The 19,763-nt window shown below is 55.0% G+C and overlaps 1 protein-coding gene across 1 annotated transcript in view; it reads left to right on the top strand.

Moving 5' to 3' along the window:
- Window positions 1-1,723: 1,723 nt before the first annotated feature.
- LOC311121310 (nephronectin-like) overlaps window positions 1,724-19,763 on the top strand; it is a gene marked incomplete at both ends in the record, with an annotated part of 21,288 nt that continues 3,248 nt past the window's right edge. The window contains 5 exons of the mRNA XM_084195815.1: window positions 1,724-1,843; window positions 16,505-16,639; window positions 17,556-17,639; window positions 18,681-18,749; window positions 19,203-19,289. Coding sequence (XP_084051941.1) covers window positions 1,724-1,843; window positions 16,505-16,639; window positions 17,556-17,639; window positions 18,681-18,749; window positions 19,203-19,289 — 495 coding nt within the window. The remainder of the gene's footprint in view (window positions 1,844-16,504; window positions 16,640-17,555; window positions 17,640-18,680; window positions 18,750-19,202; window positions 19,290-19,763) is intronic.

Below are 19,763 nucleotides of genomic sequence, written 5' to 3'. Positions count from 1 at the left end.
GAAGTGGTTCACCCTGCCTCTGTTTTGGTAAACAGCTGAGGGATGGAGAAATGTAACCTCTCTCAAATTCAAATCCATAGACAGAGCTATGGATGGACTGACCATCCATGAGATCAAAATTAACCATGTTTTATAATGTTGGTTATTTATATAGGGTTCTTTTTCATTAACTTTTGTTTTCAAGAATTGGAGTAAAACTTCTATTTTGGGTTCTGATGAGGTACGACATTTGAACTAAGCTCATGAGGCATTCATAAGTTATATTCTTCTTGAACCAATGGGTATGTATCATTAATTTAAGTCCAAAAAATGTATGTAGCAACTGCAGATTGCCCCTTACATATTCAACTGCAGATTGCCCCTTACATATTCAACTGTAGATTGCCCCTTTAATTAAGCATTATACACTGTAACCTCAACTGTCTGAGTATGTTCCACAGGTTCCCCATCAGGCTATCAGGGGGAAATGAGAGAGAAAGGAAGGAAGCCACCTCCCTCCTCCCTCTCTGCGGACTAGTTTGTCAACCACTTTTGAAAAGAAGGTTCACGACATCCGCTCCTCATTCACTCAGCCTGAGTCTCACTCCCACAGAACTACCCTACGCCTTGACCTCTTTCTCCCCTCTCTCTCCAGATGACATCCTGCGACTAGTGAGGTCTGGCCGCCCGACAACCTGCCCGCTGGACCCCATCCCCTCCTCCCTTCTCCAAACCATCTCTGGAGACCTTCTCCCATTCCTCACTTCCCTCATCAACTCATCCCTGACCACTGGCTCCATCCCCTATGACTTCAAAATGGCCCGAGTTGCTCCCCTCCTCAAGAAACCAACACTCGACTCATCTGATTGTCAAAAACTACAGACCTGTATCCCTTCTTTCTTTTCTTTCTAAAAACACTAGAGCGTGCTGTCTCTGATCAACTCTCATTTTCTCTCTCAGGACTATCTTCTTGACCCTAACCAGTCAGTCTTCAAGACAGGTCACTCAACCGAGACTGCTCTTCTCTGTGTTGCGGAGGCTCTCCACTCTGCCAAAGCTGACTCTCTCTCTCCTCTGTTCTCATCCTCCTAGATCTCCTAGTTCACGATCTACAACATCCGTAGAGTACGACCCTACCTCACACAGGAAGCGGCGCAGGTCCTAATCCAGGCACTTGTCATCTCCCGTCTGGATTACTACAACTCGCTGTTGGCTGGGCTCCCTGCCTGTGCCATTAAACCCATGCATCTTATTCAGAATGCCGCAAGCCCACCTGTTGTTCGACCTTCCCAAGTTCTCTCATGTCATCCCGCTCTTTCGCACACTCCACTGGCTTCCAGTTGAAGCTCACATCCACTACCAGACCATGGTGCTTACCTACGGAACAGCAAGAGGACCTGCCCCTCCCTACCTTCAGGCTCTGCTCAAACCCTACACCCCAACCTGAGCACTCCGTTCTGCCACCTCTGGTCTCTTGGCCCTCCCACCCCTACCGGAAGGCAGCTCCTGCTCAGCCCAGTCCCAGCTCTTCTCTGTCCTGGCACCCCAATGGTGGAACCAGCTTCCCCCTGAAGCTAGGACAGCAGAGTCCCTGCCCATCTTCCGGAAGCATCTGAAACCCCGCCTCTTCAAAAGTATTTTAAATAATCCTACGACACTATTCTGTAGTGGTGTTATGAGTGTTTCTGTACCCTGGGATAACTGTGTCCCTGTATTTCCTGTTTACTTCCTACTTCCTGTCTAGATGCCCGTACCTGTGTCAGGGCCAACTGTCAGTACGGCTGTGAGGCCACCAAAGGGGTGGTGCGATGCCAGTGTCCGTCTCCAGGGTTACGGCTGGGGCCAGACAGACGCACCTGTGTGGGTGAGTATTATGGTCTGGTCTGATTACACACAATAACACAATAACACTATAATTTTGCTGTTGTTCTCCCAATTGGCTACAAATTACATTCTGAAATCCTATTGGATGACAGCGTCAGTCTACCCACCAATCAGTGGAGTGAATTACAGTCATCTTCACCAGCTCTGACAAATGACTCATTGTCTCTCTCTGACTGCGTTTCAAATGGCACCCTATTCACTAATATAGTGCACTACTTTGACCAGGACCCACAGGGTTAGGAGAACTGTATAGGACCCACAGGGTTAGGAGTACTGTATAGGGCCCACAGGGTTAGGAGAACTGTATAGGGCCCACAGGGTTAGGAGAACTGTATAGACCCACAGGGTTAGGAGAACTGTATAGGACCCACAGGGTTAGGAGAACTGTATAGGACCCACAGGGTTAGGAGCACTGTATAGGACCCACAGGGTTAGGAGAACTGTATAGGACCCACAGGGTTAGGAGAACTGTATAGGACCCACAGGGTTAGGAGAACTGTATAGGACCCACAGGGTTAGGAGCACTGTATAGGACCCACAGGGTTAGGAGAACTGTATAGGACCCACAGGGTTAGGAGTACTGTATAGGGCCCACAGGGTTAGGAGAACTGTATAGGACCCACAGGGTTAGGAGAACTGTATAGGACCCACAGGGTTAGGAGAACTGTATAGGACCCACAGGGTTAGGAGAACTGTATAGGACCCACAGGGTTAGGAGAACTGTATAGGACCCACAGGGTTAGGAGAACTGTATAGGACCCACAGGGTTAGGAGTACTGTATAGGGCCCACAGGGTTAGGAGAACTGTATAGGACCCACAGGGTTAGGAGAACTGTATAGGACCCACAGGGTTAGGAGAACTGTACAGGACCCACAGGGTTTGGAGAACTGTATAGGACCCACAGGGTTAGGAGAACTGTATAGGACCCACAGGGTTAGGAGTACTGTATAGGACCCACAGGGTTAGGAGAACTGTATAGGACCCACAGGGTTAGCAGAACTGTATAGGACCCACAGGGTTAGGAGAACTGTATAGGACCCACAGGGTTAGGAGAACTGTATAGGACCCACATGGTTAGGAGAACTGTATAGGACCCACAGGGTTAGGAGAACTGTATAGGACCCACAGGGTTAGGAGAACTGTATAGGACCCACAGGGTTAGGAGAACTGTATAGGACCCACAGGGTTAGGAGAACTGTATAGGACCCACAGGGTTAGGAGAACTGTATAGGGCCCACAGGGTTAGGAGAACTGTGTAGGACCCACAGGGTTAGGAGAACTGTATAGGACCCACAGGGTTAGGAGAACTGTATAGGACCCACAGGGTTAGGAGAACTGTAAGGGCCCACAGGGTTAGGAGAACTGTATAGGACCCACAGGGTTAGGAGTACTGTATAGGACCCACAGGGTTAGGAGAACTGTATAGGACCCACAGGGTTAGGAGAACTGTATAGGACCCACAGGGTTAGGAGAACTGTATAGGACCCACAGGGTTAGGAGAACTGTATAGGACCCACAGGGTTAGGAGAACTGTATAGGACCCACAGGGTTAGGAGAACTGTACAGGGCCCACAGGGTTAGGAGAACTGTACAGGACCCACAGGGTTAGGATAACTGTACAGGACCCACAGGGTTAGGAGAACTGTACAGGACCCACAGGGTTAGGAGAACTGTATAGGACCCACAGGGTTAGGAGAACTGTATAGGACCCACAGGGTTAGGAGAACTGTATAGGACCCACAGGGTTAGGAGAACTGAATAGGACCCACAGGGTTAGGAGAACTGTATAGGACCCACAGGGTTAGGAGAACTGTATAGGACCCACAGGGTTAAGAGAACTGTATAGGACCCACAGGGTTAGGAGAACTGTATAGGACCCACAGGGTTAGGAGAACTGTATAGGACCCACAGGGTTAGGAGAACTGTATAGGGCCCACAGGGTTAGGAGAACTGTACAGGGCCCACAGGGTTAGGAGAACTGTATAGGACCCACAGGGTTAGGAGAACTGTATAGGACCCACAGGGTTAGGAGAACTGTATAGGACCCACAGGGTTAGGAGAACTGTATAGGTGGCAGACAGTCCAGCTTCTAGTCTGACCTGTAGCTGAGAATATTCAGATATAGGAATATGAAATAGGACCAGACCAGCGTTGATTCTGACCAGAGAAGGGAGCTAGCTTGTCTAACTATTTTAGCTGGTAAGCAATTACTAAATGTACTGAATACGACTCACATTCCTTTCGATCTTTTACCCAGATTTTCTTTCTTTAAATAGAATAACCACCAGTCAGGAGGATACAGAGAGCTCAAGAGGGATGCTTCGATATGAAGAAAAATAATACATTTTTGACATAGAATGAAGCATAATGATTATGGCTCTAGATTGCAGGAAACAGCTGTTTCAGGTGTCGTAAAAATGCAATTCTCCAACTTCCGGACAGGGGGATGAGCCCCCTACCCGACCACCCCCCCCCAGCTATCCTCACGCACTTTGCACCCCCTCAGAATGTTAGGGGTTCCCTGAACAACTACCGTATCAGACAGAGAGAGACGGATGGATGGATGGAGGGAGGGAGGGAGGGAGGGAGGGAGGAAAAGAGAGTGGAGGAATAGAATGTCTCAGTCAGAGAGAGACGGATGGATGGATGGATGGAGGGAGGGAGGGAGGGAGGGAGGGAGGGAGGGAGGGAGGGAGGGAGGAAGGGAGGGAGGGAGGGAGGGATGAAAAGAGAGTGGAGGAATAGAGTGTCTCAGTCAGACAAAGAAGAGGGGGAGGATAGAGCGGGTCAGAGAGAGAAGAGGGGGAGGATAGAGCGGGTCAGAGAGAGAAGAGGGGGAGGATAGAGCGGGTCAGAGAGAGAAGAGGGGGAGGATAGAGCGGGTCAGAGAGAGAAGAGGGGAGGATAGAGCGGGTCAGAGAGAGAAAAGGGGGAGGATAGAGCGGGTCAGAGAGAGAAGAGGGGGAGGATAGAGCGGGTCAGAGAGAGAAGAGGGGGAGGATAGAGCGGGTCAGAGAGAGAAGAGGGGAGGATAGAGCGGGTCAGAGAGAGAAGAGGGGGAGGATAGAGCGGGTCAGACAGAGAAGAGGGGGAGGATAGAGCGGGTCAGAGAGAGAAGAGGGGGAGGATAGAGCGGGTCAGAGAGAGAAGAGGGGGAGGATAGAGCGGGTCAGAGAGAGAAGAGGGGGAGGATAGAGCGGGTCAGAGAGAGAAGAGGGGGAGGATAGAGCGGGTCAGAGAGAGAAGAGGGGGAGGATAGAGTGGGTCAGAGAGAGAAGAGGGGGAGGATAGAGCGGGTCAGAGAGAGAAGAGGGGGAGGATAGAGCGGGTCAGAGAGAGAAGAGGGGGAGGATAGAGCGGGTCAGACAGAGAAGAGGGGGAGGATAGAGCGGGTCAGACAGAGAAGAGGGGGAGGATAGAGCGGGTCAGACAGAGAAGAGGGGGAGGATAGAGCGGGTCAGACAGAGAAGAGGGGGAGGATAGAGCGGGTCAGACAGAGAAGAGGGGGAGGATAGAGCGGGTCAGACAGAGAAGAGGGGAGGATAGAGCGGGTCAGACAGAGAAGAGGGGAGGATAGAGCGGGTCAGAGAGAGAAGAGGGGGAGGATAGGAGCGGGTCAGACAGAGAAGAGGGGGAGGATAGAGCGGGTCAGACAGAGAAGAGGGGGAGGATAGAGCGGGTCAGAGAGAGAAGAGGGGGAGGATAGAGCGGGTCAGACAGAGAAGAGGGGGAGGATAGAGCGGGTCAGACAGAGAAGAGGGGGAGGATAGAGCGGGTCAGAGAGAGAAGAGGGGGAGGATAGAGCGGGTCAGACAGAGAAGAGGGGGAGGATAGAGCGGGTCAGAGAGAGAAGAGGGGGAGGATAGAGCGGGTCAGAGAGAGAAGAGGGGGAGGATAGAGCGGGTCAGAGAGAGAAGAGGGGGAGGATAGAGCGGGTCAGAGAGAGAAGAGGGGGAGGATAGAGCGGGTCAGAGAGAGAAGAGGGGGAGGATAGAGCGGGTCAGACAGAGAAGAGGGGGAGGATAAAGCGGGTCAGACAGAGAAGAGGGGAGGATAGAGTGGGTCAGAGAGAGAGAGAAGGGGGAGGATAGAGCGGGTCAGAGAGAGAAGAGGGGGAGGATAGAGAGGGTCAGAGAGAGAAGAGGGGGAGGATAGAGCGGGTCAGAGAGAGAAGAGGGGGAGGATAGAGCGGGTCAGAGAGAGAAGAGGGGGAGGATAGAGTGGGTCAGAGAGAGAAGAGGGGGAGGATAGAGCGGGTCAGAGAGAGAAGAGGGGGAGGATAGAGCGGGTCAGAGAGAGAAGAGGGGGAGGATAGAGCGGGTCAGACAGAGAAGAGGGGGAGGATAGAGCGGGTCAGACAGAGAAGAGGGGGAGGATAGAGCGGGTCAGACAGAGAAGAGGGGGAGGATAGAGCGGGTCAGACAGAGAAGAGGGGGAGGATAGAGCGGGTCAGACAGAGAAGAGGGGGAGGATAGAGCGGGTCAGACAGAGAAGAGGGGGAGGATAGAGCGGGTCAGACAGAGAAGAGGGGGAGGATAGAGCGGGTCAGAGAGAGAAGAGGGGGAGGATAGAGCGGGTCAGACAGAGAAGAGGGGGAGGATAGAGCGGGTCAGACAGAGAAGAGGGGGAGGATAGAGCGGGTCAGACAGAGAAGAGGGGGAGGATAGAGCGGGTCAGAGAGAGAAGAGGGGGAGGATAGAGCGGGTCAGAAAGAGAAGAGGGGGAGGATAGAGCGGGTCAGAGAGAGAAGAGGGGGAGGATAGAGCGGGTCAGAGAGAGAAGAGGGGGAGGATAGAGCGGGTCAGAGAGAGAAGAGGGGGAGGATAGAGTGGGTCAGAGAGAGAAGAGGGGGAGGATAGAGCGGGTCAGAGAGAGAAGAGGGGGAGGATAGAGCGGGTCAGAGAGAGAAGAGGGGGAGGATAGAGCGGGTCAGAAAGAGAAGAGGGTGAGGATAGAGTGGGTAAGACAGAGAAGAGGGGGAGGATAGAGCGGGTCAGACAGAGAAGAGGGGGAGGATAGAGCGGGTCAGACAGACAGAGAAGAGGGGGAGGATAGAGCGGGTCAGAGAGAGAAGAGGGGGAGGATAGAGCGGGTCAGACAGAGAAGAGGGGGAGGATAGAGCAGGTCAGACAGAGAAGAGGGGAGGATAGAGCGGGTCAGAGAGAGAAGAGGGGGAGGATAGAGCGGGTCAGACAGAGAAGAGGGGGAGGATAGAGCGGGTCAGAGAGAGAAGAGGGGGAGGATAGAGCGGGTCAGACAGAGAAGAGGGGGAGGATAGAGCGGGTCAGACAGAGAAGAGGGGGAGGATAGAGCGGGTCAGACAGAGAAGAGGGGGAGGATAGAGCGGGTCAGAGAGAGAAGAGGGGGAGGATAGAGCGGGTCAGACAGAGAAGAGGGGGAGGATAGAGCGGGTCAGAGAGAGAAGAGGGGGAGGATAGAGCGGGTCAGAGAGAGAAGAGGGGGAGGATAGAGCGGGTCAGAGAGAGAAGAGGGGGAGGATAGAGCGGGTCAGAGAGAGAAGAGGGGGAGGATAGAGCGGGTCAGACAGACAAGAGGGGGAGGATAGAGCGGGTCAGAGAGAGAAGAGGGGGAGGATAGAGCGGGTCAGACAGAGAAGAGGGGGAGGATAGAGCGGGTCAGACAGAGAAGAGGGGGAGGATAGAGCGGGTCAGACAGAGAAGAGGGGGAGGATAGAGCGGGTCAGAGAGAGAAGAGGGGGAGGATAGAGCGGGTCAGAGAGAGAAGAGGGGGAGGATAGAGCGGGTCAGAGAGAGAAGAGGGGGAGGATAGAGCGGGTCAGAGAGAGAAGAGGGGGAGGATAGAGCGGGTCAGAGAGAGAAGAGGGGGAGGATAGAGCGGGTCAGACAGAGAAGAGGGGGAGGATAGAGCGGGTCAGACAGAGAAGAGGGGGAGGATAGAGCGGGTCAGACAGAGAAGAGGGGGAGGATAGAGCGGGTCAGAGAGAGAAGAGGGGGAGGATAGAGCGGGTCAGAGAGAGAAGAGGGGGAGGATAGAGCGGGTCTGACAGAGAAGAGGGGGAGGATAGAGCTGGTCAGAGAGAGAAGAGGGGGAGGATAGAGCGGGTCAGAGAGAGAAGAGGGGGAGGATAGAGCGGGTCAGAGAGAGAAGAGGGGGAGGATAGAGCGGGTCAGACAGAGAAGAGGGGGAGGATAGAGCGGGTCAGAGAGAGAAGAGGGGGAGGATAGAGCGGGTCAGACAGAGAAGAGGGGGAGGATAGAGCGGGTCAGAGAGAGAAGAGGGGGAGGATAGAGCGGGTCAGACAGAGAAGAGGGGGAGGATAGAGCGGGTCAGACAGAGAAGAGGGGGAGGATAGAGCGGGTCAGACAGAGAAGAGGGGGAGGATAGAGCGGGTCAGAGAGAGAAGAGGGGGAGGATAGAGCGGGTCAGACAGAGAAGAGGGGGAGGATAAGAGCGGGTCAGAGAGAGAAGAGGGGGAGGATAGAGCGGGTCAGAGAGAGAAGAGGGGGAGGATAGAGCGGGTCAGACAGAGAAGAGGGGGAGGATAGAGCGGGTCAGACAGAGAAGAGGGGGAGGATAGAGCGGGTCAGACAGAGAAGAGGGGGAGGATAGATCGGGTCAGACAGAGAAGAGGGGGAGGATAGAGCGGGTCAGACAGAGAAGAGGGGGAGGATAGAGCGGGTCAGACAGACAGAGAAGAGAGGAAGAATAGAGCGGGTCAGAGAGAGAAGAGGGGGAGGATAGAGCGGGTCAGACAGAGAAGAGGGGGAGGATAGAGCGGGTCAGAGAGAGAAGAGGGGGAGGATAGAGCGGGTCAGAGAGAGAAGAGGGGGAGGATAGAGCGGGTCAGAGAGAGAAGAGGGGGAGGATAGAGCGGGTCAGAGAGAGAAGAGGGGGAGGATAGAGCGGGTCAGAGAGAGAAGAGGGGGAGGATAGAGCGGGTCAGAGAGAGAAGAGGGGGAGGATAGAGCGGGTCAGACAGAGAAGAGGGGGAGGATAGAGCGGGTCAGAGAGAGAAGAGAAGAGGGAGAGGATAGAGCGGGTCAGAGAGAGAACAGGGGGAGGATAGAGCGGGTCAGAGAGAGAAGAGGGGGAGGATAGAGCGGGTCAGACAGAGAAGAGAAGAGGGAGAGGATAGAGCGGGTCAGACAGAGAAGAGGGGGAGGATAGAGCGGGTCAGACAGAGAAGAGGGGGAGGATAGAGCGGGTCAGACAGAGAAGAGGGGGAGGATAGAGCGGATCAGAGAGAGAAGAGGGGGAGGATAGAGCGGGTCAGACAGAGAAGAGGGGGAGGATAGAGCGGGTCAGAGAGAGAAGAGGGGGAGGATAGAGCGGGTCAGACAGAGAAGAGGGGGAGGATAGAGCGGGTCAGAGAGAGAAGAGGGGGAGGATAGAGCAGGTCAGACAGAGAAGAGGGGGAGGATAGAGCGGGTCAGACAGAGAAGAGGGGGAGGATAGAGCGGGTCAGACAGAGAAGAGGGGGAGGATAGAGCGGGTCAGAGAGAGAAGAGGGGGAGGATAGAGCGGGTCAGACAGAGAAGAGGGGGAGGATAGAGCGGGTCAGACAGAGAAGAGGGGGAGGATAGAGCGGGTCAGAGAGAGAAGAGGGGGAGGATAGAGCGGGTCAGAGAGAGAAGAGGGGGAGGATAGAGCGGGTCAGACAGAGAAGAGGGGGAGGATAGAGCGGGTCAGACAGAGAAGAGGGGGAGGATAGAGCGGGTCAGACAGCGAAGAGGGGGAGGATAGAGCGGGTCAGACAGAGAAGAGGGGGAGGATAGAGCGGGTCAGAGAGAGAAGAGGGGGAGGATAGAGCGAGTCAGAGAGAGAAGAGGGGGAGGATAGAGCGGGTCAGACAGAGAAGAGGGGGAGGATAGAGCGGGTCAGAGAGAGAAGAGGGGGAGGATAGAGCGGGTCAGAGAGAGAAGAGGGGGAGGATAGAGCGGGTCAGACAGAGAAGAGGGGGAGGATAGAGCGGGTCAGAGAGAGAAGAGGGGGAGGATAGAGCGGGTCAGAGAGAGAAGAGGGGGAGGATAGAGCGGGTCAGAGAGAGAAGAGGGGGAGGATAGAGCGGGTCAGAGAGAGAAGAGGGAGATGATAGAGCGGGTCAGACAGAGAAGAGGGGGAGGATAGAGCGGGTCAGAGAGAGAAGAGGGGGAGGATAGAGCGGGTCAGAGAGAGAAGAGGGGGAGGATAGAGCGGGTCAGACAGAGAAGAGGGGGAGGATAGAGCGGTTCAGAGAGAGAAGAGGGGGAGGATAGAGCGGGTCAGACAGAGAAGAGGGGGAGGATAGAGCGGGTCAGACAGAGAAGAGGGGGAGGATAGAGCGGGTCAGACAGAGAAGAGGGGGAGGATAGAGCGGGTCAGACAGAGAAGAGGGGGAGGATAGAGCGGGTCAGACAGAGAAGAGGGGGAGGATAGAGCGGGTCAGACAGACAGAGAAGAGGGGGAGGATAGAGCGGGTCAGAGAGAGAAGAGGGGGAGGATAGATCGGGTCAGACAGAGAAGAGGGGGAGGATAGAGCGGGTCAGAGAGAGAAGAGGGGGAGGATAGAGCGGGTCAGGCAGAGAAGAGGGGGAGGATAGAGTGGGTCAGACAGAGAAGAGGGGGAGGATAGAGCGGGTCAGAGAGAGAAGAGGGGGAGGATAGAGCGGGTCAGACAGAGAAGAGGGGGAGGATAGAGCGGGTCAGACAGAGAAGAGGGGGAGGATAGAGCGGGTCAGAGAGAGAAGAGGTGGAGGATAGAGCGGGACAGACAGAGAAGAGGGGGAGGATAGAGCGGGTCAGACAGAGAAGAGGGGGAGGATAGAGTGGGTCAGACAGAGAAGAGGGGGAGGATAGAGCGGGTCAGACAGAGAAGAGGGGGAGGATAGAGCGGGTCAGACAGAGAAGAGGGGGAGGATAGAGCGGGTCAGAGAGAGAAGAGGGGGAGGATAGAGCGGGTCAGAGAGAGAAGAGGGGGAGGATAGAGCGGGTCAGACAGAGAAGAGGGGGAGGCTAGAGCGGGTCAGACAGAGAAGAGGGGGAGGATAGAGCGGGTCAGACAGAGAAGAGGGGGAGGATAGAGCGGGTCAGAGAGAGAAGAGGGGGAGGATAGAGCGGGTCAGACAGAGAAGAGTGGGAGGATAGAGCGGGTCAGACAGAGAAGAGGGGGAGGATAGAGCGGGTCAGAGAGACAGAGAAGAGGGGGAGGATAGAGCGGGTCAGAGAGAGAAGAGGGGGAGGATAGAGCGGGTCATACAGAGAATAGGTGGAGGATAGAGTGGGTCAGACAGAGAAGAGGGGGAGGATAGAGCGGGTCAGAGAGAGAAGAGGGGGAGGATAGAGCGGGTCAGAGAGAGAAGAGGGGGAGGATAGAGCGGGTCAGACAGAGAAGAGGGGGAGGATAGAGCGGGTCAGAGAGAGAAGAGGGGGAGGATAGAGCGGGTCAGACAGAGAAGAGGGGGAGGATAGAGCGGGTCAGACAGACAGAGAGGAGGGGGAGGATAGAGTGGGTCAGACAGAGAAGAGGGGGAGGCTAGAGCGGGCCAGACAGAGAAGAGGGGGAGGATAGAGCGGGTCAGACAGACAGAGAAGAGGGGGAGGATAGAGCGGGTCAGACAGACAGAGAAGAGGGGGAGGATAGAGCGGGTCAGAGAGAGAAGAGGGGGAGGATAGAGCGGGTCAGACAGAGAAGAGGGGGAGGATAGAGCGGGTCAGACAGAGAAGAGGGGGAGGATAGAGCGGGTCAGAGAGAGAAGAGGGGGAGGATAGAGCGGGTCAGACAGGCAGAGAAGAGGGGGAGGATAGAGCTGGTCAGTCAGACAGAGAAGAGGGGGAGGATAGAGCGGGTCAGACAGAGAAGAGGGGGAGGATAGAGCGGGTCAGACAGAGAAGAGGGGGAGGATAGAGCGGGTCAGAGAGACAGAGAAGAGGGGGAGGATAGAGCGGGTCAGACAGAGAAGAGGGGGAGGATAGAGCGGGTCAGACAGAGAAGAGGGGGAGGATAGAGCGGGTCAGACAGAGAAGAGGGGGAGGATAGAGCGGGTCAGACAGAGAAGAGGGGGAGGATAGAGCGGGTCAGACAGAGAAGAGGGGGAGGATAGAGCGGGTCAGAGAGAGAAGAGGGGGAGGATAGAGCGGGTCAGAGAGAGAAGAGGGGGAGGATAGAGCGGGTCAGACAGAGAAGAGGGGGAGGATAGAGCGGGTCAGACAGAGAAGAGGGGGAGGATAAAGCGGGTCAGACAGAGAAGAGGGGGAGGATAGAGCGGGTCAGACAGAGAAGAGGGGGAGGATAGAGCGGGTCAGACAGAGAAGAGGGGGAGGATAGAGCGGGTCAGACAGAGAAGAGGGGGAGGATAGAGCGGGTCAGACAGAGAAGAGGGGGAGGATAGAGCGGGTCAGACAGAGAAGAGGGGGAGGATAGAGCGGGTCAGACAGAGAAGAGGGGGAGGATAGAGCGGGTCAGAGAGAGAAGAGGGGGAGGATAGAGCGGGTCAGACAGAGAAGTGGGGGAGGATAGAGCGGGTCAGAGAGAGAAGAGGGGGAGGATAGAGCGGGTCAGACAGAGAAGAGGGGGAGGATAGAGCGGGTCAGACAGAGAAGAGGGGGAGGATAGAGCGGGTCAGAGAGAGAAGAGGGGGAGGATAGAGCGGGTCAGACAGACAGAGAAGAGGGGGAGGATAGAGCGGGTCAGAGAGAGAAGAGGGGGAGGATAGAGCGGGTCAGACAGAGAAGAGGGGGAGGATAGAGCGGGTCAGAGAGAGAGGAGGGGGAGGATAGAGCGGGTCAGACAGAGAAGAGGGGGAGGATAGAGCAGGTCAGACAGAGAAGAGGGGGAGGATAGAGCGGGTCAGACAGAGAAGAGGGGGAGGATAGAGCGGGTCAGACAGAGAAGAGGGGGAGGATAGAGCGGGTCAGAGAGAGAAGAGGGGGAGGATAGAGCGGGTCAGAGAGAGAAGAGGGGGAGGATAGAGCGGGTCAGACAGAGAAGAGGGGGAGGATAGAGCGGGTCAGACAGAGAAGAGTGGGAGGATAGAGCGGGTCAGACAGAGAAGAGGGGGAGGATAGAGCGGGTCAGAGAGAGAAGAGGGGGAGGATAGAGCGGGTCAGACAGAGAAGAGGGGGAGGATAGAGCGGGTCAGACAGAGAAGAGGGGGAGGATAGAGCGGGTCAGACAGAGAAGAGGGGGAGGATAGAGCGGGTCAGACAGAGAAGAGGGGGAGGATAGAGCGGGTCAGACAGAGAAGAGGGGGAGGATAGAGCGGGTCAGAGAGAGAAGAGGGGGAGGATAGAGCGGGTCAGACAGAGAAGAGGGGGAGGATAGAGCGGGTCAGACAGAGAAGAGGGGGAGGATAGAGCGGGTCAGACAGAGAAGAGGGGGAGGATAGAGCGGGTCAGACAGAGAAGAGGGGGAGGATAGAGCGGGTCAGAGAGAGAAGAGGGGGAGGATAGAGCGGGTCAGAGAGAGAAGAGGGGGAGGATAGAGCGGGTCAGACAGAGAAGAGGGGGAGGATAGAGCGGGTCAGACAGAGAAGAGGGGGAGGATAGAGCTGGTCAGAGAGAGAAGAGGGGGAGGATAGAGCCGGTCAGACAGAGAAGAGGGGGAGGATAGAGCGGGTCAGAGAGAGAAGAGGGGGAGGATAGAGCGGGTCAGACAGAGAAGAGGGGGAGGATAGAGCGGGTCAGACAGAGAAGAGGGGGAGGATAGAGCGGGTCAGACAGAGAAGAGGGGGAGGATAGAGCGGGTCAGACAGAGAAGAGGGGGAGGATAGAGCGGGTCAGAGAGAGAAGAGGGGGAGGATAGAGCGGGTCAGAGAGAGAAGAGGGGGAGGATAGAGCGGGTCAGACAGAGAAGAGGGGGAGGATAGAGCGGGTCAGACAGAGAAGAGGGGGAGGATAGAGCGGGTCAGAGAGAGAAGAGGGGGAGGATAGAGCGGGTCAGACAGAGAAGAGGGGGAGGATAGAGCGGGTCAGACAGAGAAGAGGGGGAGGATAGAGCGGGTCAGACAGAGAAGAAGGGGAGGATAGAGCGGGTCAGACAGAGAAGAGGGGGAGGATAGAGCGGGTCAGACAGAGAAGAGGGGGAGGATAGAGCGGGTCAGACAGAGAAGAGGGGGAGGATAGAGCGGGTCAGACAGACAGAGAAGAGGGGGAGGATAGAGCGGGTCAGAGAGAGAAGAGGGGGAGGATAGAGCGGGTCAGACAGAGAAGAGGGGGAGGATAGAGCGGGTCAGACAGAGAAGAGGGGGAGGATAGAGCGGGTCAGACAGAGAAGAGGGGGAGGATAGAGCGTGTCAGACAGAGAAGAGGGGGAGGATAGAGCGGGTCAGACAGAGAAGAGGGGGAGGATAGAGCGGGTCAGAGAGAGAAGAGGGGGAGGATAGAGCGGGTCAGAGAGAGAAGAGGGGGAGGATAGAGCGGGTCAGACAGAGAAGAGGGGGAGGATAGAGCGGGTCAGACAGAGAAGAGGGGGAGGATAGAGCGGGTCAGAGAGAGAAGAGGGGGAGGATAGAGCGGGTCAGACAGAGAAGAGGGGGAGGATAGAGCGGGTCAGAGAGAGAAGAGGGGGAGGATAGAGCGGGTCAGACAGAGAAGAGGGGGAGGATAGAGCGGGTCAGAGAGAGAAGAGGGGGAGGATAGTGCGGGTCAGACCGAGAAGAGGGGGAGGATAGAGCGGGTCAGAGAGAGAAGAGGGGGAGGATAGAGCGGGTCAGACAGACAGAGAAGAGGGGGAGGATAGAGCGGGTCAGAGAGAGAAGAGGGGGAGGATAGAGCGGGTCAGACAGAGAAGAGGGGGAGGATAGAGCGGGTCAGACAGAGAAGAGGGGGAGGATAGAGCGGGTCAGAGAGAGAAGAGGGGGAGGATAGAGCGGGTCAGACAGAGAAGAGGGGGAGGATAGAGCGGGTCAGACAGAGAAGAGGGGGAGGATAGAGCGGGTCAGACAGAGAAGAGGGGGAGGATAGAGTGGGTCAGAGAGAGAAGAGGGGGAGGATAGAGCGGGTCAGACAGAGAAGAGGGGGAGGATAGAGCGGGTCAGACAGAGAAGAGGGGGAGGATAGAGCGGGTCAGAGAGAGAAGAGGGGGAGGATAGAGCGGGTCAGACAGAGAAGAGGGGGAGGATAGAGCGGGTCAGACAGAGAAGAGGGGGAGGATAGAGCGGGTCAGACAGAGAAGAGGGGGAGGATAGAGCGGGTCAGAGAGAGAAGAGGGGGAGATTAGAGCGGGTCAGACAGAGAAGAGGGGGAGGATAGAGCGGGTCAGACAGAGAAGAGTGGGAGGATAGAGCGGGTCAGAGAGAGAAGAGGGGGAGGATAGAGCGGGTCAGACGAGAAGAGGGGGAGGATAGAGCGGGTCAGAGAGAGAAGAGGGGGAGGATAGAGCGGGTCAGAGAGAGAAGAGGGGGAGGATAGAGCGGGTCAGACAGAGAAGAGGGGGAGGATAGAGCGGGTCAGACAGAGAAGAGGGGGAGGATAGAGCGGGTCAGACAGAGAAGAGGGGGAGGATAGAGCGGGTCAGAGAGAGAAGAGGGGGAGGATAGAGCGGGTCAGACAGAGAAGAGGGGGAGGATAGAGCGGGTCAGTCAGAGAAGAGGGGGAGGATAGAGCGGGTCAGACAGAGAAGAGGGGGAGGATAGAGCGGGTCAGACAGAGAAGAGGGGGAGGATAGAGCGGGTCAGAGAGAGAAGAGGGGGAGGATAGAGCGGGTCAGACAGAGAAGAGGGGGAGGATAGAGCGGGTCAGAGAGAGAAGAGGGGGAGGATAGAGCGGGTCAGACAGAGAAGAGGGGGAGGATAGAGCGGGTCAGACAGAGAAGAGGGGGAGGATAGAGCGGGTCAGAGAGAGAAGAGGGGGAGGATAGAGCGGGTCAGACAGAGAAGAGGGGGAGGATAGAGCGGGTCAGAGAGAGAAGAGGGGGAGGATAGAGCGGGTCAGACAGAGAAGAGGGGGAGGATAGAGCGGGTCAGAGAGAGAAGAGGGGGAGGATAGAGCGGGTCAGACAGAGAAGAGGGGGAGGATAGAGCGGGTCAGAGAGAGAAGAGGGGGAGGATAGAGCGGGTCAGACAGAGAAGAGGGGGAGGATAGAGCGGGTCAGACAGAGAAGAGGGGGAGGATAGAGCGGGTCAGACAGAGAAGAGGGGGAGGATAGAGCGGGTCAGAGAGAGAAGAGGGGGAGGATAGAGCGGGTCAGACAGAGAAGAGGGGGAGGATAGAGCGGGTCAGAGAGAGAAGAGGGGGAGAGAATAAAGTTGCCTTGTTCCTGTAAGAGCCTTTGAGCAGCAGCTAACCAGAGAGGCTGACTGCTGTAGGTGGAAACATTAGAACTTTGGAATGATGGATGGGAACGCTGCAAGGCTCCGGAACATCTGTTTATGAGCGCTGGTCTGTGTTGTGAAAGAGCTTAGCAGCACAGAGAGAAAGAGTGTGAGTGTGTGTTTGTGCCTGTGTGTGTGTGTGCCTGTGCGTGAATGTGTGCGTGTGTGTGTGTGTGTGTGAATATGTGCGTGTGTGTGTGTGTGTGTGCGTGCTTGTGTGTGTATGTGTGTAGTGAATGTTTGTACACATGTGTGTAATGTGGGGCTATATTTTGCAAATGACTCATACTTTTACTCATTTTTACATGTAGTCAGTACTCTTCGCTGTCTTAGACGTGTGTGTGTGTGTGTGTGTGTGTGCTTCTCCTAGATGTTGATGAGTGTGTGGCGGGTCGAGGTGTGTGTCCTCGGAACAGGAAGTGTCAGAACACCTTCGGCAGCTATGTGTGTAAATGTTACCATGGTTACAAACTCACCTACATCAACGGCAGATACCACTGTATAGGTAAGACACAGACACACACACAGACACACACACACACACACACACACACACACACAGACACACACACACACACACACACACACACACACACACACACACACACAGACACACACACACACACACACACACAGACACACACACACACACACACACACACACACACACACACACACACACACACACACACAGACACAGACACACACACACACACAGACACACACACACACACACACACACACACACACACACACACACACCCAACAACCTCGAACTGTGCTACATCAACGGCTTGTGTGTGTGTGTCTGTGTGTGTGTCTGTGTCTGTCTGTGTGTGTGTGTGTGTGTGTGTGTGTGTGTGTGTGTGTGTGTGTGTGTGTGTGTGTCTGTGTGTGTGTGTGTGTGTGTGTGTGTGTGTGTGTGTCTGTGTGTGTGTGTGTGTGTCTGTGTGTGTGTGTGTGTCTGTGTCTGTGTGTGTGTGTGTGTGTGTGTGTGTGTGTCTGTGTGTGTGTGTCTGTGTCTGTGTGTGTGTGTGTGTGTGTGTGTGTGTGTGTGTGTGTGTGTGTGTGTGTCTGTGTGTGTGTGTGTGTCTGTGTGTGTGTGTGTGTCTGTGTGTGTCTGTGTGTGTGTGTGTCTGTGTGTGTGTCTGTGTGTGTGTGTGTGTGTGTGTGTGTGTGTCTGTGTGTGTGTGTGTGTGTGTGTGTGTGTGTGTGTGTGTGTGTGTCTGTGTGTGTGTGTCTGTGTGTGTCTGTGTGTGTGTGTGTGTGTGTGTGTGTGTGTGTGTGTGTGTGTGTGTGTGTGTGTGTGTGTGTGTGTGTGTGTGTGTATGTGTGTGTGTGTGTGTGTGTGTGTGTGTGTGTGTGTGTGGTGTGTATGTGTGTGTGTGTGTGTGTGTGTGTGTGTGTGTGTGTGTGTCTAGATAAGGATTCTCGTCCCTTCTGCTCCCTGAACCCTGACTCTCCCAAGTGCCGCTGTAGAGACGGGGAGGGAAAGGACTGCTATCGTAAGAACTTAGTTCTATTTCTTTGGTTTTCACCTTAACTGTTTTTGTAAATGTAATGCTCTTCTACAATAATCACGTGAGTCTAAAAGGAGAGGTAGTAACTGTCTCTGTGTTTCTCTCCAGCTGTTGCCAAGGTCACCATTGCGCCTCCTCAACCTAAAACCACCCCTAAAACTACACCCAGACCTACAACGAGACCTACACCTAAACAGACAACCAGACAGACAACCAGACAGACAACTACACCCAGACCTACTACCACTGCTACAATAGCGACTACAACAGCAGAAACCACTACCATGGCAATAACTACCAGGAGACCTACCACCACGACAACCATCGTTACGACAACCACCGTCCCAACAACCGTTCCCACGACAACAACCACCACTCAGCCACTGACAACCACCACAACTCCAACAACTAAAACTTTAGCTACTATTAACACTATTGCTACTACAACCCCTTCTCCAACTACAACTGAACCTACCACTACTACCACTACTACCACAACAGTTGCTAAGACATCCGCCGTCCCAACAACCACCACCACCAAAACAACAACAACAATCCCACCCTCTACCCCCTCCCCTACCACCCCCACCCCTCCACCCTCTACCCCCTCCCCTACCACCCCCACCCCTCCTCCCTCTACCCCCTCCCCTACCACCCCCACCCCTCCTCCCTCTACCCCCTCCCCTACCACCCCCACCCCTCCTCCCTCTACCCCCTCCCCTACCACCCCCACCCCTCCTCCCTCTACCCCCTCCCCTACCACCCCCACCCCTCCTCCCTCTACCCCCTCCCCTACCACCCCCACCCCTCCTCCCTCTACCCCCTCCCCTACCACCCCCACCCCTCCTCCCTCTACCCCCTCCCATACCACCCCCACCCCTCCTCCCTCTACCCCCTCCCCTACCACCCCCACCCCTCCTCCCTCTACCCCCTCCCCTACCACCCCCACCCCTCCTCCCTCTACCCCCTCCCCTACCACCCCCACCCCTCCTCCCTCTACCCCCTCCCCTACCACCCCCACCCCTCCTCCCACCACCACCCTGGACAACCACATTCAGAAGGTTGTTACACAGAGACAAAGAGGAGATGTGCACAGTAAGAACACACACAAACCACTGAGACTTTTATATATAGAGTATAGAGCAGTCCCTTCGGGATCCGGAGAGCAGTCCCTTCGGGATCCGGAGAGCAGTCCCTTCAGGATCCGGAGATTCTGCCATCTCATTATGCGAGGGCGTGCAAATTTGACCAATTACCTCAGTACAAAAAAGAGGGCTTGCGTCTTCAACCAATCACTGCACATTTACCGCATGATATGGTTCAATCAAGCAACACGTCAACAAACTTTTTCCCTCATCAGTGCATTTCTGCGACAAACTGGACAAAATCATTGCATATTTCCATGCAAAGTGTCTTAATTGCCACAGTAAAATCAAGCATTTTTGCCCGCAATTATCACGAAAAATCCCCGCGAAATTCTGGAGGGACTAATAGAGAGGAAAGAACCAGATGAAACAAAACTGATATTGAACTGTTCTGTTGTTCCAGTCCCCCGTCATCCAGGAGCTGGAAACCATGTGTTTGACTTTGACATTGAGCTGGGAAACACTACAGAGGACAACAGAGATGATCCAGGTACATCACACACACACAGTCTTGTACAGCTAACCTTGTGGGGACATACAATTCAGTCCCATTCAAAATCCTATTTCCCCTAACCCCAAACCTAACCCTAACCCATACCCTTACCCTAACCTTAACCCTAACCCTAAACCTAACCCTAGCTCCTTACCCTATCTCCAAACCCTAACCCTAAACCTAATTCTAACACTAATTCTAACCTTAACCCTAAACCCCCTAGAAATAGCATTTGACCTTGTGGGGACCAACAAAATGTCCCCAGTTGGTCAAATGTGTCTTGGTTTACTATTCTTGTGGGGACTTCTGGTCTTCAAGTATAGTTAAACACGTCCACACATATACAGGTAGAGAGAGGGAGGTTGTGGTATGTTATCTATCTAGTGATTGAAAGTTTCAACACCTGGGAAGAACACACACACACACACACATACATACATACACACACACACACACACACACAAACACACA

Source organism: Coregonus lavaretus (assembly GCF_964263955.1).
Source record: "Coregonus lavaretus genome assembly, contig: HAP1_SCAFFOLD_1961, whole genome shotgun sequence".
NCBI lineage: Eukaryota > Metazoa > Chordata > Actinopteri > Salmoniformes > Salmonidae > Coregonus > Coregonus lavaretus.
Note: the sequence above shows the minus strand (reverse complement) of the source record. Positions and strands in the feature narration are given on the sequence as shown.